This window comes from Eupeodes corollae, chromosome 2 (genome assembly GCF_945859685.1).
Source record: "Eupeodes corollae chromosome 2, idEupCoro1.1, whole genome shotgun sequence".
Taxonomy (NCBI): Eukaryota; Metazoa; Arthropoda; class Insecta; order Diptera; family Syrphidae; genus Eupeodes; species Eupeodes corollae.
Window position 1 is genome coordinate 27,011,146 of NC_079148.1, and position 14,091 is coordinate 27,025,236.

The 14,091-nt window shown below is 29.4% G+C and overlaps 3 protein-coding genes and 1 non-coding gene across 11 annotated transcripts in view; 2 read left to right on the top strand and 2 right to left on the bottom strand.

The window, feature by feature from the left end:
* LOC129947773 (eye-specific diacylglycerol kinase) overlaps positions 1–14,091 on the bottom strand; it is a 413,734-nt gene that overhangs the window by 224,696 nt on the left and 174,947 nt on the right. The gene's annotated exons all lie outside the window — the stretch shown is intronic.
* On the top strand, positions 1,246–1,977 carry LOC129944809 (uncharacterized). Its single transcript, XM_056054473.1, has 2 exons — positions 1,246–1,420; positions 1,480–1,977. The coding sequence occupies exons 1-2, from the start codon at positions 1,346–1,348 to the stop codon at positions 1,975–1,977; spliced, it is 573 nt and encodes a 190-aa protein (XP_055910448.1). The 5' UTR covers positions 1,246–1,345.
* On the bottom strand, positions 2,399–3,693 carry LOC129947776 (uncharacterized). Its single transcript, XM_056058472.1, has 2 exons — positions 3,011–3,693; positions 2,399–2,933 (listed from the first exon to the last, which is right to left on the bottom strand). The coding sequence occupies exons 1-2, from the start codon at positions 3,086–3,088 to the stop codon at positions 2,433–2,435; spliced, it is 579 nt and encodes a 192-aa protein (XP_055914447.1). The 5' UTR covers positions 3,089–3,693; the 3' UTR covers positions 2,399–2,432.
* Trnac-gca (transfer RNA cysteine (anticodon GCA)) lies at positions 8,597–8,668 on the top strand. Its single transcript has one exon. It is a non-coding gene; the product is annotated as a tRNA-Cys (tRNA).

Below are 14,091 nucleotides of genomic sequence, written 5' to 3' on the forward strand. Positions count from 1 at the left end.
GTCCTTTTTTAAATACATACATACACATGTATGTTAATTTATTAAAAATGAAACATTTGACAAACTACAAATTTCTCTTGAACCAACAATGTAGCGATTTCAAAAACTTAAAAAGTTATCACCTTTAATATTTTGCGAACAAAAGTGATATTGCATCCAAAATAGTTGTAAGCATCAAAGAATAAGGTTTTGAGAAAATTTGAAAAATGTTAAATCTAAAAACCTAAGAAATATACTACTAAAAGTTGGTAAAAATTGATTTTTGGCTCGAATATCTTGGCAACAATTTAAAGATATTCTTTTTAACATTTATTATTTTTTTTAGAAAATCCAACATCCAACACTTATTTTTTTTATAATATATAAGAATCTAAATTAAATAGTACAAAAAATAAGTAAAAAATAATGTTCAATTCAAAAAAATTAGAGAATTAAGGTATTAACTTTAAAATTATTTCATTCAAATCAAAATGTTTGTATAAGAAATACAATTTTTCAAAACCTGCTGCTGAAATTAGTAAAAATAAGTTTTCGACTAAAAGTTTCGGGAACAAAAACAAATCAAACTTATTTTATTAATGCACAATATTGTTGTAAACTATTAGTCAAGTTTTAATCAAATCCAATTGGCAACTTTTATTTACAAAACACGAAAACATCAAAAAATTAAATGAGTTTCGACTCAAGTATTATGAGAACCAAAGAAAGATATTGACTTCAAAGTTCTGTACCTCAGACAGAATATTGTTAAACATATTTTATTAAACTTTTAGGAAAATCGATAAAAAAAACATGAGTGCAGCTACACATTCGTGCAGTTTAGCTACACATTCGTGTAGTGCTACTAAAAAAGAATCTCGGTTCTAAACAGAACATCCGAAATTTGGCTTAAGACCAACCTGATGGGCATTATTAAAAGCATGGGTTATTATTTTGAATTATTTGAGCACTAAATTTTGTCATTCTGAACTTGAAATAACTTTATCCGATTTATAAAGGTTATTTATAAGACCAATTAGGAAATCAAATTGCAAACAGTCTCTTAAAATTTTAAATTAACATTTAACATATTTGATTTCTTTAAAACAGAACTCTTACTTTGTTATTTTAATTTCCAGTAAAATACTCATCAAAATATCAATAGCATGTTAAAAAAAATCTTGATATTCGATTCGAAAATCAACTAAGCACAACCAATTAAAAATTAAAAAAAAATATAATTCTTTAAACAAATCGCGTGATGGTTCCAAAATGTCGGTTCAAAATGTTAAAATGTGTGCACATATCCCCTAAAATAAAAGAAGCCAGAACATAATGCAACTGGCAATTAAGTTTTTCAACAACAATGATGTCGTCTAGAACTTTTAAGTGTAGCATCAAAATTCTAATAGTTTTTATTTCGATTAATATGGCAGTTCAGGTGATAATGATTTTCAATTTTGTTCTAATTTGTATGAATACTTTTTTTCCAATTTTCAGCATTGCTATAAACTTAAACTTTTGTCATGCAATACCACCGACACCTTCACCTACGGCTTGAACATAAGTCTTTACGAGAACTCAACACTAACTGCCAGGACAATTGTTCGCAAGGATATCCAAACTCCAATATGGAAATTTGTGGTTTTAGAACGAAGTCGTACGAGTCCAAGTCAAAAAATACACTACAATGGGGTAATTAAGACGTGTGACATTTTAAATGTCATCAAAAGGATAAGATTTCTACGAGAATTGGCAGTGCCACTTTTCAATAATCCTGAAAAGGGAAATTTATCGTTTAAGTGTCCATTGCGTACAGGACATTATATGTTACGAGATATTGATGTTCCTGCAAAAACTGGTGGTGTATTGAAATATTTATATACACCAAATGCAATTTATACTTTTGATTTTAAAATTTACCAACAATTGCCTAGAAATAGAATGGAAAAACTGTGTACTTTGGAATTGAATGCGACCATAATTAAAAGCTGTTAATATAAAACAGAGATGGAGAGAGAGAGAAAATAAATGTAGGAAATTTTAATAAAATTGATATTTGAATGGAGTACTTAAATTTATGTTTTTATTTAGTTCTTAATGAACAACAATTGTGTATTATAACGTATTGGCAACTTTTAAAAAATATAACAAAATATTTGAAAAATGAATTACTAATCTTTAAATGACAGCTGTCAAACTATGGTTAAATCAAATTAAAACTTATATTTAATAACTTAAAAACTTTTTGCACATTACCTATTAAAAAGCTCTTCTCTTTTAGATATTTATATAAGAACATGCAGTTTGAGATGCGAAGACCATAACCGATCTCAAAACTCACAGTAAACAAAACAGAAGACAAATTAAATATCTAAAAGCTTAATAAAGAATAAAACTAAAGAATTTAACATTTCCATATTTATTTTAATCCAATCCACATTAGAAGTGACCTAGCAAATTTCAGTAATAGTAGAATTCATCTCGACTTTACCTAGTTTCTCCATTTTATTTTTCGTCAAACGCTGTACAACTTTAAAAGATATGAGGTATATAGAGTTGGGCTTGTACGTATATTTCATAATACCAGCACCAGATTGAGCTGGCACATCAACATCTTTCAACACATAAACCCCTACACGAAATGGACAGTCAAAGCTAAAGTTGCCTTTTTTAGGATCCTTAAAGATTGGCGTAACCAATTGTCGAAGGATTCTTATATTATTTAAAGTTTTGAACCAATCACAGGTGTTAAGTAAGCCATTGAAGTGTATTTTAGTGTTGGTTGTGCCTTTTAAATATTCTATAACAGCAAATTTCCACATCGGACCTGGAACATCTTTGAGAACATTTGTGATAACCGTTAAGGTAGAGTCTTCGTTTAGGGTTGCACTTAAGCGGTAGAATTTCGTATCGCTGGTTCTAACTGATAGAAATTTCAGTTTAAAGCAATTCTACAAAATAAAAATAGACAAAATAAACTTTTTCACATTTCTTTGAAACTTTGGTGTATACTCTAAAATGCACTCACTTTACTAAAAACCACTTCACGGACTAAAGCAAACCCCAAAATAATGATAAGGCTACATCTAAAATTTTTAACTGACATGATTGTTGATGACCAACTTGATTCAGATTCTGGTTTAGGTTATTTGTTAGAATTGTTGACCATTTTTAGATTCTAAATTGAATAAAATAGAAATAAATAGATACATTTGAATTACTATAGTTATAGAGATCACGCAACAAACGTTAACATGAGAATGGAATAGGGAAAATATTTGAACTTTTAATTGGTTTTACTTGGCTGATTTTCAAAATTGAACATCGAGATTAATTTTAGGGCATAGGTATAAGGCATTGCCTATTTGCTCGAATAGAAACCAATGAACAATTTGTGATTATGATTGATTTGAATGACAAATAAATTTAATTCGTCAATTTAGTTTATAAATACTTTTTTAAACGTGCCAAAAGTAATTGAATAATTTTTTTCATATATGAAATAGAAAATTATAATTGGAGTTTATTATTGATTTTAAAACTATTATTGAGTTTAATTTGTTTGGTTTTAGAACGAGTATAGAAATATCATTGTGATAGGCAATTCATAAAGGTTTTCCAATAAGAAGTCTCATTTGCAATTTTGGCATTTTATAAGTAAGGGCTTTACTGTAACTAAAAGCGGAACAATGCAGGCTTTAAGAACGCATTGAAATTTTAAAAATTCGCAATAAATATAGTGAATATTTAACAATTTCAATTCTTATCGCCACAATGTTTTTTGATTGTCGCGGAGTGCCTTTTTAGCTAGAAATTGTTAAACTGGTGGAAACACTAGAAATGTTCGGTCAAGTTGGCGATGTGAAGAATTGCTGTAAGAGATAGTGTTTACGAAAATCTGGATTCTTAGAACATTTTTTAAATAAGGCATCCTATAAAGGATTTTTTAGTTCAAGAACTAAAGTTGGTTGATCCTTGGTTGTCGTGTCTTCTTTGATTGAGTTCTTAAAATTATCAAAAAATCATCACATCATGAGAAATGTGGCCCATTTTCACTTCGGATGTAACATTTATTGACAGGATTGTCGCATTTGGGATTCCAAATATAAAATTTAAAAAAGCCTCAATCTATTTTTCTAGCTTCCGAGACGAAAAACAAGACTAGACTTAGTTGTACCAGACTGAAACTTGGCAGGCGTTCAAGTAAAGCGGTGGAAAATTTTCAAGGTGGGGTTTATTTTTACACATTGGAATAGCTTTTGTTTTTTCTGGTTCATTCCGAGCTGACCAATCGAATATTGAGCATAAATCAATGTTCATTTTTTCTATCGCATCTTCAATCATACCGATAGGAGAGCTTATATATAATTGTACATCATCATCGTAGATGTGAAACTGGCAGTAAGATAAAATAGATGGCAAATCATTAATAAACATAAGAGAACAGTAAAGTACTAAGGATAGATCCTTGAGGAACACATATGTATTGACAGGAAGAAACGAAGACATTTTACCATTACACGATACGGCTTGCATGCGATTAGTCAAGTACGAATAAATAAGATTTTTGGTTGTGTCAGAAAAATTGAAATAAGTCGTCAGTTTATCACAGAGAAGAGTTAACGCAATCATATGCTTTGGAAAAGTCAAGTAGGGTTATCAAAGTTGTATAATTATAGTCTAAATCTTGTCTTATATCTTCAGAAACTTTTAAAAGGGCTGAAATCCTGATTGGAGAGGGTTAAGAAGACGTATATCTTCAACATAGTTTTTGATCTGGTTACTTAAGATACTTTCAAAAGCCTTAGATTAAAAAGGAAGGATAGCTATTGGTCTGTAGTCCATTTTTTTCCTCGCTTAGGGATGAGTATAACTTTAGATTTTTCAAGGAGGTGGGATAGATGGAGGTTATTATGACAGTGTTGAAAATGTGGGTTATGTGAGGAAGTTTGAAAGGAAGAAGGAATTTTAAAAAGTCTGAGTGTATGTTGTCAAGTTCAGTCCAGTTAAGAAAGAAGTCCAATGGTGTCAATTCAACACATGGGTTGGTGACCAATTAACATAGACTCTACGTGATATAATAAGGCCATTGAATTTGTAGCCTAAAAGAGTCATCGTTTCGTTAGTTGTGTGGAAAGCGACACTGTTCCTGTTGAAACCACATATAGTCCTCAATCATATCTTTCAATTCAAGCCATATAAAGTTCGCTATCATCTTACTATAGCGAACGACATTTACAGTAACTGTCTGACCGTCCTCATTTCAGAGAAAATACGGCCCAATAACCGCACCTAACAGTCATTCTTTATAGTTGCATTGGAGTTTCGACAGCCACTCTTGGATTATTACTCGAACAAATGCGTCAATTCTGTTTATTGACGAATACCCTGAGGTTAAAATGTGCTTCATTACTGAAAATGATTTTCTTCAAAAATTAGTCATACACTGTTGCACTTTCCTGCCACCATTCTGACCAACTTGAAATGGTCAAAGGGCTTTAGTTCTTGATTCAAGTGAACCTTGTTAGTGTCTTAATGCAAGTCTTTATGCATTATATTCACTAACGACGAGTGTGAGTGTTGCAATTGTTGGGCACGACAGCTTTCCATGGTTCAAATTGAGTCAATCTAAAATTGATAAATGTCAAATTAAATGCAAACAAAAAACGTTTAGGTGTGTTTCACATCCAACACCGACCCTTAAAACTTAACCACCCTTTAAATGGTTGTCGAATTCCATTGAAGGCTGACTTAAATCGAGATAATATTTAAAATAAAACGATGTAAGTATGTAAAAAAACATTGTTTTTGTCAACCCAAAAACTGCGAAACGTCTACAACTTCCGACTTACAAAATTGACAGAGTTGTCATTAAAAAATAGACTTAATTGAGGCAAAACATTTGCCCAAAGCACTGACGAGAAAAATCAAGACTGAGATGAGATTCGTTTATAAAATTTTCACGAGACCAAGACAAGACTAGCAAAATTTTCTTCGGATCTCGTTTAGCGGTCCTAACTATAATAAACAAAAAACAAAAATGCCGGATACTAATTTTGAAAGAACTCGAGACTGTCTCAACTTAAAATGTGTTTCTTTGTATCACAGTCATCTCAGTTCTAGAGTAGTTCGGAAAAAACTTAAAAGGAAACTACACAAATCTAAGAATTTGCAAGAAAATGCTTACATTAAATTGAAAACAGAAGAATTTCCCAAAAATAGAAATTAAAGAAGTCAGTCAATATCTTAAATCACTATGAGTAAAAAATAAGTACAACACAAATTTACCACGTCGAAATACCTCTGGAAAGCGATATTAAAGATTCTTAAATCGAATTAGATTACCATTTTTTTCTCAAAATAAGTCAAGTATTTTTGGTCTGGAAAAAGTGAAGTTGTATTAAATTTAATCAAAATACTCATTGTTATTGTTCAAAAGGTAGTTTGTTTTTTTTACTGTCGCTAAAATCAGAAGTTGTAGAGCTTTAATTTTAAACATTAACTTGTCTTCTCTTTTATTTTTTAAATGTAAGCATTGAAAACGGTTTCTCTTCTACACAAAAAACCGCCCAGGGCAAATATTTGTTATTGTTTCGACGTGTTCAATTTAGTTTTGCTCAATGTCAATGAACTACAAACAATCTTAAAAATATTCCTTTAAGTTTAGTTTTCAAACAGATTATAATATTAAATATTTATGTACAAATATATTTAATTTTGCATTATATACAATAAGGGCAGAATTTCCTCCAAAGGTAGGGAAAGAGCGAATTCTAAAAATAAGAAAAACTTATACTTTTTGTAGATTTGCATCATCAACAACAAACCAGAACTAAAAACTTACTTTAAATTAGTTTTATAAATTAAACCCTCAGTCCAAAGCACCAAAACAAAAATTAGAATGAAAAAAAACAAAAATAACTGACTGACTTTTGTTAATACTAAAAATACGCCAGTAGTCCAGTAGGTAAATTCAAGTTCGTTTGAATTCATAAACAAAACCAACTAAAAAAGGAATTACTATGTCAGAAGTTTTGTTGAGTTCATTTTATGAAGGAGAAGAAACTTTTCGGACTTAAAAAAACAACTAAAGGTGCCTAACCTACGTATGTACGCCTTTTTTATAAACGCTGACGCTGGAGAAGTGTAGTACAAAACTTAAATAATTATTACTCCAGGTACATACTCGTAGTGAAAGTTTTCCAGGGAAACAATTCCGAAAAAAACTGCAACACTCTGTAACCTTTTGTTTTTTTTGAGTAAACATTTTTGAAAATAAGTCGAAAAAGCTTTTTGATACCCATTGAATTTTATTTGAAAAAACTTTAAAATGTTGATATCATCACTTTATATACACATAAAATTGTTTAATTGAATTTGTTTTTTTTTTTTATTTTGTGGTATCCCAGAATCATATTCAAAATTTAACGAGTTGCAAGGGATATGCACAGTACATCCACGAAGCACCTTGCTGAAGTTTAGCCTTGCAGAAATAGCATCAGGAATGTTTATACTACCTTTTTTTTCTCGTCCTAGTCGTCGTTATTTGCTTATTCAACTATCTTTTATGATGTAATAAATTATCAGGTAAATGCATTTCCTCGACTCTTATACTCGTTTACATACGGAGATTATTTCTGAACTTTTGTCAAGGTTTTTATAGCTTTTGATCCCTGACTGTGACCACATTAAAAGCAAAGAATAAGAGATTAATTTTTCAACTACTAGTCTCCTTCTCTTGCTTTCAGTAAAATGCACAGCACATCCTTTATGTCCTGAGTCCTGTCCCGTGTCGTCCTGAGCTTGTGTGCGATGATGGAAGAATTATAATAGTCCCTGATGGTGAGGGTAGTGTATGTAGGTATACGATGATGCTTCTGGATCTTATTTTTCATTTAACAACAACTTTTCATATAGATAGAGGTACCTATGGTATAAAGAGTTGAGTAGGTAGATATGACCTGTGGGTATAGGAATACTGAAATACAACAAAAGAGGGAAATCTTATTTTGTTGTGTTGTTTTTGTTGTTATAATGCACCTATGGGACTTTTAATTATTTTAATAAATTGATATTCAGATTTATTTGGCCATAATTGAAAAGTTTATCGTTTATGGAACGACTATACGACGCAGACGACGACTACGGACGAATATGGATGAAGTTCATATGCAAAAGTTATTCATGTGGGAGCACTGTATGGAGTTAAAGACAATTATATCTCATTTCTTACAATGAATTCTGCCCAAAATGAATTTGGCTTCAATAACAAAAAAGAAGTACATTTTTTTTTATCTCTGGAATAAATATTTATTTAAGATTTTTATTTTTGTAGCATTTCACTAAAAATGTGACCTTTTCGCTTTTTAGACGAAAAACAAAACGAACTTATCAGATTGATACAAAATCAAACACTTTAATTGAACAAGCAAACCTTTTTTATGTCAATTATCTTTTCATTTAAAAACATTTTCTTGTTTTGTGTTTCTTATCAGAACACAAGTCATTTAATTCAACATCTATTTATAGCTTAAATTATTTTTAAGTTTCTTGAAATAAAAATAAATTACCTACTTACAGTCAAATACCACAATTGACATCAAAATTTATATGTGGGGATATAGCTCAGTGGTAGAGCATTCGACTGCAGATCGAGAGGTCCCCGGTTCAAACCCGGGTGTCCCCTTCAAATATCTTTTTTTTAATTTTATTTTATTAAGTTCTTAAAGTTTTGAGTAAGAATAATAGCGAAGGAAATTGTTTGTGTACAGGATAATAAGATCTTCGAATTTTCAAAAACAGACGGAGCCCACAAAGCACGTTTGTAAAAAGTAATATTTTGTATATACTCGTAAAAACTGGCTTTTCCAAGGAAACTTAGTTTTCTGTTTAATAGTTTAAATTGAATTTTATTAAGTCAAAAATTATTTTGATAAGAATAAAATTAACTCTAGAACTTAGAATCGTTTCTAAAAGTGTAGTATCATTCGCATTATACGATGTATAACATAAGAAGCGTGCAGAGCGAATATTAATAATATTAATTTTGACAAACTTGCTTTGTGGGCTCCGTTTGTTTTTGACTATTCGAAGATCTTATTTTCCTGGCACATCAACGCTCCAGCCCGAAAGGTCTTCGAATCCAATCCCGAGGGACGGTGCAGTAGAGGAAGACCACGACTCAGGTAGTTGAAGACCTCAACCAACTTGGTGTGCGAAACTGGAGACAGCTAGTTAGGGACCGAGCTAGCTGGAGACGCGTGTTGGTTGAGGACCATTTTCGCCTCGGACTGTAGCGCCATCTGAAGTATGTATACCATAAGAAGCACAAGGTAATTTTTCAAAGTGTCTATGACAGAAAATAAGGAAAAAGATTTAACCATTTTACCGACGCCGCCGTGGCTCAAAACTTCTGTTGGAAACATTTTCGGGCAAAAAAGTGTCCCTTTTATAAGTAAAAACAAATTTAACTCTTGCTACTTAATTTTAAGTTGTGGATTTTTTATCTTTAAAGTTTGCATACCAAATCAATTGAAATAGTTCTAATTTTTAGAAATGAACACTTTGACATGTATGACTCTAAAACCATCATATTTAGAGATACATATGTCTCTAGGTTTTATATAACCGCTTTCATGTTCCGTATCTTAGTAATTAGAAGAATTATTATTTTCAAGAAATGTTTGTTTTCATTTCAAAAACCAAAATTTGTTTTACTGACAATAAAATCAAGATGTTCTGAAAAAAATGTATTAGCAAAATTAGTACGATGTTTTTTTTTAAATTATTTTTTTTTATTTTTTTTTTTAATTTATTGCTTTTTAAATATTCCAGTTTATAAATATTTGTTAGAGAAACAAACGTTTCTCTGTTTCTGAATTATTTTTTTTAATGTTTCTTAATCAATCATTGTCCATTTTCAAATAATAATTGACGACTTTTTTTGATTGTCGAACGTGGATTACTCTAATTCATATTGTAAATGTCGATTGCCATCGAAACTTTTCGATTTCGCAGTCGTTTCTTTAATATTATCATTTTTTACGCTAAAAAAGTTGTCAGTTGAATTATTCTTAAACATTTTAAAATTACCAACAATATTTTCCATATAAAGAAAAAGTTTATTTTGAAAATTTAGTTTTGTTAAATAGATTTTTAGTCAAAACAAAATTTTACCAATTTTAGTAGCATTTTTAAAATGTTTATAAATTGGATGAATGCAATTTATTTGAGAGATATCAAGAACCGGAAATCAGTTTTTACCAAATTTGCGTACGATTTTATTTTTTATGAAAAAACTGACTATTAAAAAAGTTTTCTGAATTTTTTCTGTGAAATAAAAAAGTTTGAAGACATTCTTTTTAATTTTTGAAAAGCTTTTTGTGTCGAAAGTAAATTTTTACCAAGTTTTTATGAAAAAATTGTCAATTAGATTTTTCTCAAAAATGTTCAAAATGTTGAAAACAATATTTTTTATAAGTTAAAATTAAGTGGAAACCATAATCTTAAATTTTTGAAAAGCTATTTGAGTCGAAAATCATTTTTTACCAACTTTTGTTAATTTTTTTCGGTTTTTAATTTTTTGTTAAAAACTGTCAATTCGATTTTTTTCAAAATTTTACTGAATGTTAAAAACAATATTTTTTGAAAAATAAAAGTAATTTAAAGCCAATATCTCAAAGTTTTGAAAAGGTATTTGAGTCGAAAATCAATTTTTACTTTTTACCAACTTTTATTAATTTTTTTGTTTAGGTTTTTATACAAAAATTGTCAATTCTATTTTTTCTTTCAAAATGTTACTGTTATTTCTTATATCTTAAGTTTAAAGCCATGATCTCATTTTCTTTAAATATTTTTCACCAACTTTGAGTAATGTTTTTTTATAGAAAAAAAACTGTCAATTCGATTTCTCAAAATCTTACCAGATGTTAAAAATTACGTTTTTAACATCTGGTACGTACGTTTTTTAATTTATAAAAGAACAGTTTATTGGATTTTTTTCTAAAAATAGACTTGTTTGGTATAACGTTACAATACATAATTTAAAATTTAATTCTAAATTTAAGTTTCTAGCGTAATTGCTTCGTGAGGTATTTTGGTTTAACCACAATGTTCAACTTTTTTTAAATTGCTTTGGTTAACAAAACCGCCCACTCAATTTTTTTGAGAGTCCTTTTTGCATCTATCTGCATTTGCACTTAAAGAAATATCTGAATTTTTTGTGTAAAAAAGTGAAAAATAATAAAAGTTTTGGGCAGTAAGTTTGAAGTTGTTTATAGAAGGTAAGTTTAAATTGTTATACCAAATATTATTAATTGTAATCCTTCCAATTTTTCGAATTCAACTGCTTTTTAAATTGGTACTTATGTATGTTTTGGGGTTTTAAAATATCCTACAAAACTAATTTATCTTGAAAAATTGAAATGCCATTAAATTTAGCAATTTCGTTACAGAGGTTATTTTTTAAACACATTGTATTAATTTGAATTTAATTTTAATACGTATTAAATTAAAATTTTATTAAAAAATGTTGAATCGTTTTTGACATAAAACAATTTTTTTTTCATTTTACCCGAAAAAAATTGAAATTTTTTTTAAATCGGTTCATTAGTTCCTGAGAAAATTAAAAAACAAAATAACCTTTTTACGAAAGACACGTTAAAAGTCTACAAGTAAAGACAAAATTGATTAGAGAACAATTCGGCGTTAGGTCTTTTCACCCAAACCATAACGCCCAAATCCTAAACTGGCAAAAGGCCCATAATTGGCCACAAAGCCCAAAAAGTTAAAAAAAACGAATGTCGTAATGCCCAAATAAATTTCAAATAAAAGAACGCCCCAATTGTAAGTTGTCATCAAAAGAGTTTTTAATTGTTAATTTGAGTCTTATCTCTTAGGGGTTGGGCGTTATTGACCTATATTTCGAGCATAAAGAAGATTCTGATTTCTCATGTTTTATCACCCAGAGACATAAAAGCTAGATTCTAAAATGACATAAGACCCAAAAGGAGAAACGTCTTAAAAATATATCACTAAGAAAACGTCTTGTCACCCAAACCAACTTTTAATGACGTAGCACCCAGATTTAGTAACTTCATATTGCCCAAAAGATTTTCGGTGTTTGAGCTTTAATATGCGTACAAACAATGAGCTTCGGCTTTGGCTCATTTTTTGATGTGGGCAAAAAGACCGCCGAACATTTCATAAGAATCTATCGGGTAAGAAAATTATGTTCTGTTATTTTTGGCCTTGAAAAAAATGACTAAAAAACACTCCAGGCGAACCTGCTTAAAAGCTGTATATAAACTTTGTATATCACACAATCGCCAAAATGCCTAAAAGTCGAAACTAAAAATTGACCATCTTGGTTGGTCTCAAGAATTTTGATAAAATAATAAAGCTTTAGCCACAAATAAAATTTTATTCTACATATTATGACTTTAAACACAATGATTATGAATACAAAAAATTCAAATCTAAAAATAAAACAAACTAATATTACTTTCAAAATAATTTTTTGCTATGCAGAATAACTTTAAGTTTTTCGAAGTGTACCTAAGAAAAACATATTTTTGTTTTTCGATTCTTAACTTGTTTTTTTGAGAAAAATTAAGATTTGATTTGATTTTAAATCAATTTCTTTTCGTTTTTACACAAATTTAAAAAAAAAACGTACATGAATGAATTTTGCTTTTGCCTACATATTTTGAGAAATGCACAAATAAATGATGGGTAAACAAATGATTTCGCCGACAAATGTACATAGGTATTTTTAATAATAACCCTATATCCTATAGCACAGAAGAAAGTGACCTAGTTTTTATCCTAATTTCTACATAATTGAATTTCTAAAATAGTTATGGTGCTAAAGGAAACGAAAATGCAAGTTCACCAAACCCTTCACCATAAAAACTCACATTGATGAGCATGATTGTCAGTTCCTAAAAAACTTTATGTTCTAAGCTTTTGAAAAATTGCAATTTTATAAATCTGCCAATGACTTACTATAGTGCAGCCAGATTGATTTCATTGATATATCATCAACATGCCCTAACCGCTCTACAATCTAAATTACAAATCGATAGTAAAAATCGAAAAATTGTATTAACAGAAAAGCAACTCGTAAATAGAACATTGAATATAAGCACGCTAAAGGTGTAATAAATAATACTTTATTGACTGTCAGCATCTTTACAATTTACAAGCTTATAATCAAGTCATAATAGAGTTAGAATCCACAAGAATAAGCCTTTGTTATGTTTTGGTAGTTATTATTCTCAATTTAGTCTCATCTAATTATCATAAAATCTCAACCAATATAAACATTTTTATCTCAGACAACGATTTTTTCCTTTATTTCGTAACCCCTGGTAGGTGAGGTGACGAGGTGGTAGACAGAAGGACATTAAGATCATCCTTTGGCACTACAATTCAATATGGTTCTTCTTTTTTGTATTCGTTATGTTTGATTTTATTTTTCATCGCTTCGCCACACATTTTTACTATATTGTTAGTATTCTTTTCTTTTATTATTTGAAATTGAAAGGTGTGAAACAATCAGTGTCACTTGGTTTGAACCTTTGCTTACAAAAAAAACTATGTCCCGTAAGAAGAAGATAGAAATTTTCGCTACTAAGTTCGATTTTTAGTAAATGCTCTTATTTTAAATGTTTAAAACCCACATGTTCATAACCAATCTTTTAATCTTTAAAACCTTTCTTAGGGTAAACTTTTCGATTTTGCTAAATTTTCTGGTTATAAAAATTGAATAATTACCAATGTGACCAATTTTCACTTACCTATAAATTTTGTCGTATTGAAGGCAACACAAACATTGTATTAACAAAAATATATTTTTAGGAAAATAGCCCTTTGATATTTTTATTTAAAAATCTAACGATAATCCAGTGACATAGAGTGTAAAATCACAAAAATGTAACTAAAGTATTGTATTTTAATGATTATGTCAGTTACAATCTGTGTTAATGTTTTTTTTTGCTTTGGTGTGTCACGTAAGCCGCAAAGTAGATTATCATGGAATCCGAGATTACGAAAACATTATGAACCAAAAATCCTGATGTGATTTAACACACATTATCCTCTCAGTTG

What these genes read in the sequence shown, in the direction of transcription:
- LOC129944809 (XM_056054473.1), top strand. Translation starts at nt 1,346, where the DNA reads ATGATGTCGTCTAGAACTTTTAAGTGTAGCATCAAAATTCTAATAGTT. An exon ending in CGATTAATATGGCAGTTCAG is followed by an intron (nt 1,421 to 1,479) that starts GTGATAATGATT and finishes TCCAATTTTCAG; the next exon opens with CATTGCTATAAACTTAAACT.
- LOC129947776 (XM_056058472.1), bottom strand. Translation starts at nt 3,088, where the DNA reads ATGTCAGTTAAAAATTTTAGATGTAGCCTTATCATTATTTTGGGGTTT. An exon ending in GTGAAGTGGTTTTTAGTAAA is followed by an intron (nt 2,934 to 3,010) that starts GTGAGTGCATTT and finishes TTTATTTTGTAG; the next exon opens with AATTGCTTTAAACTGAAATT.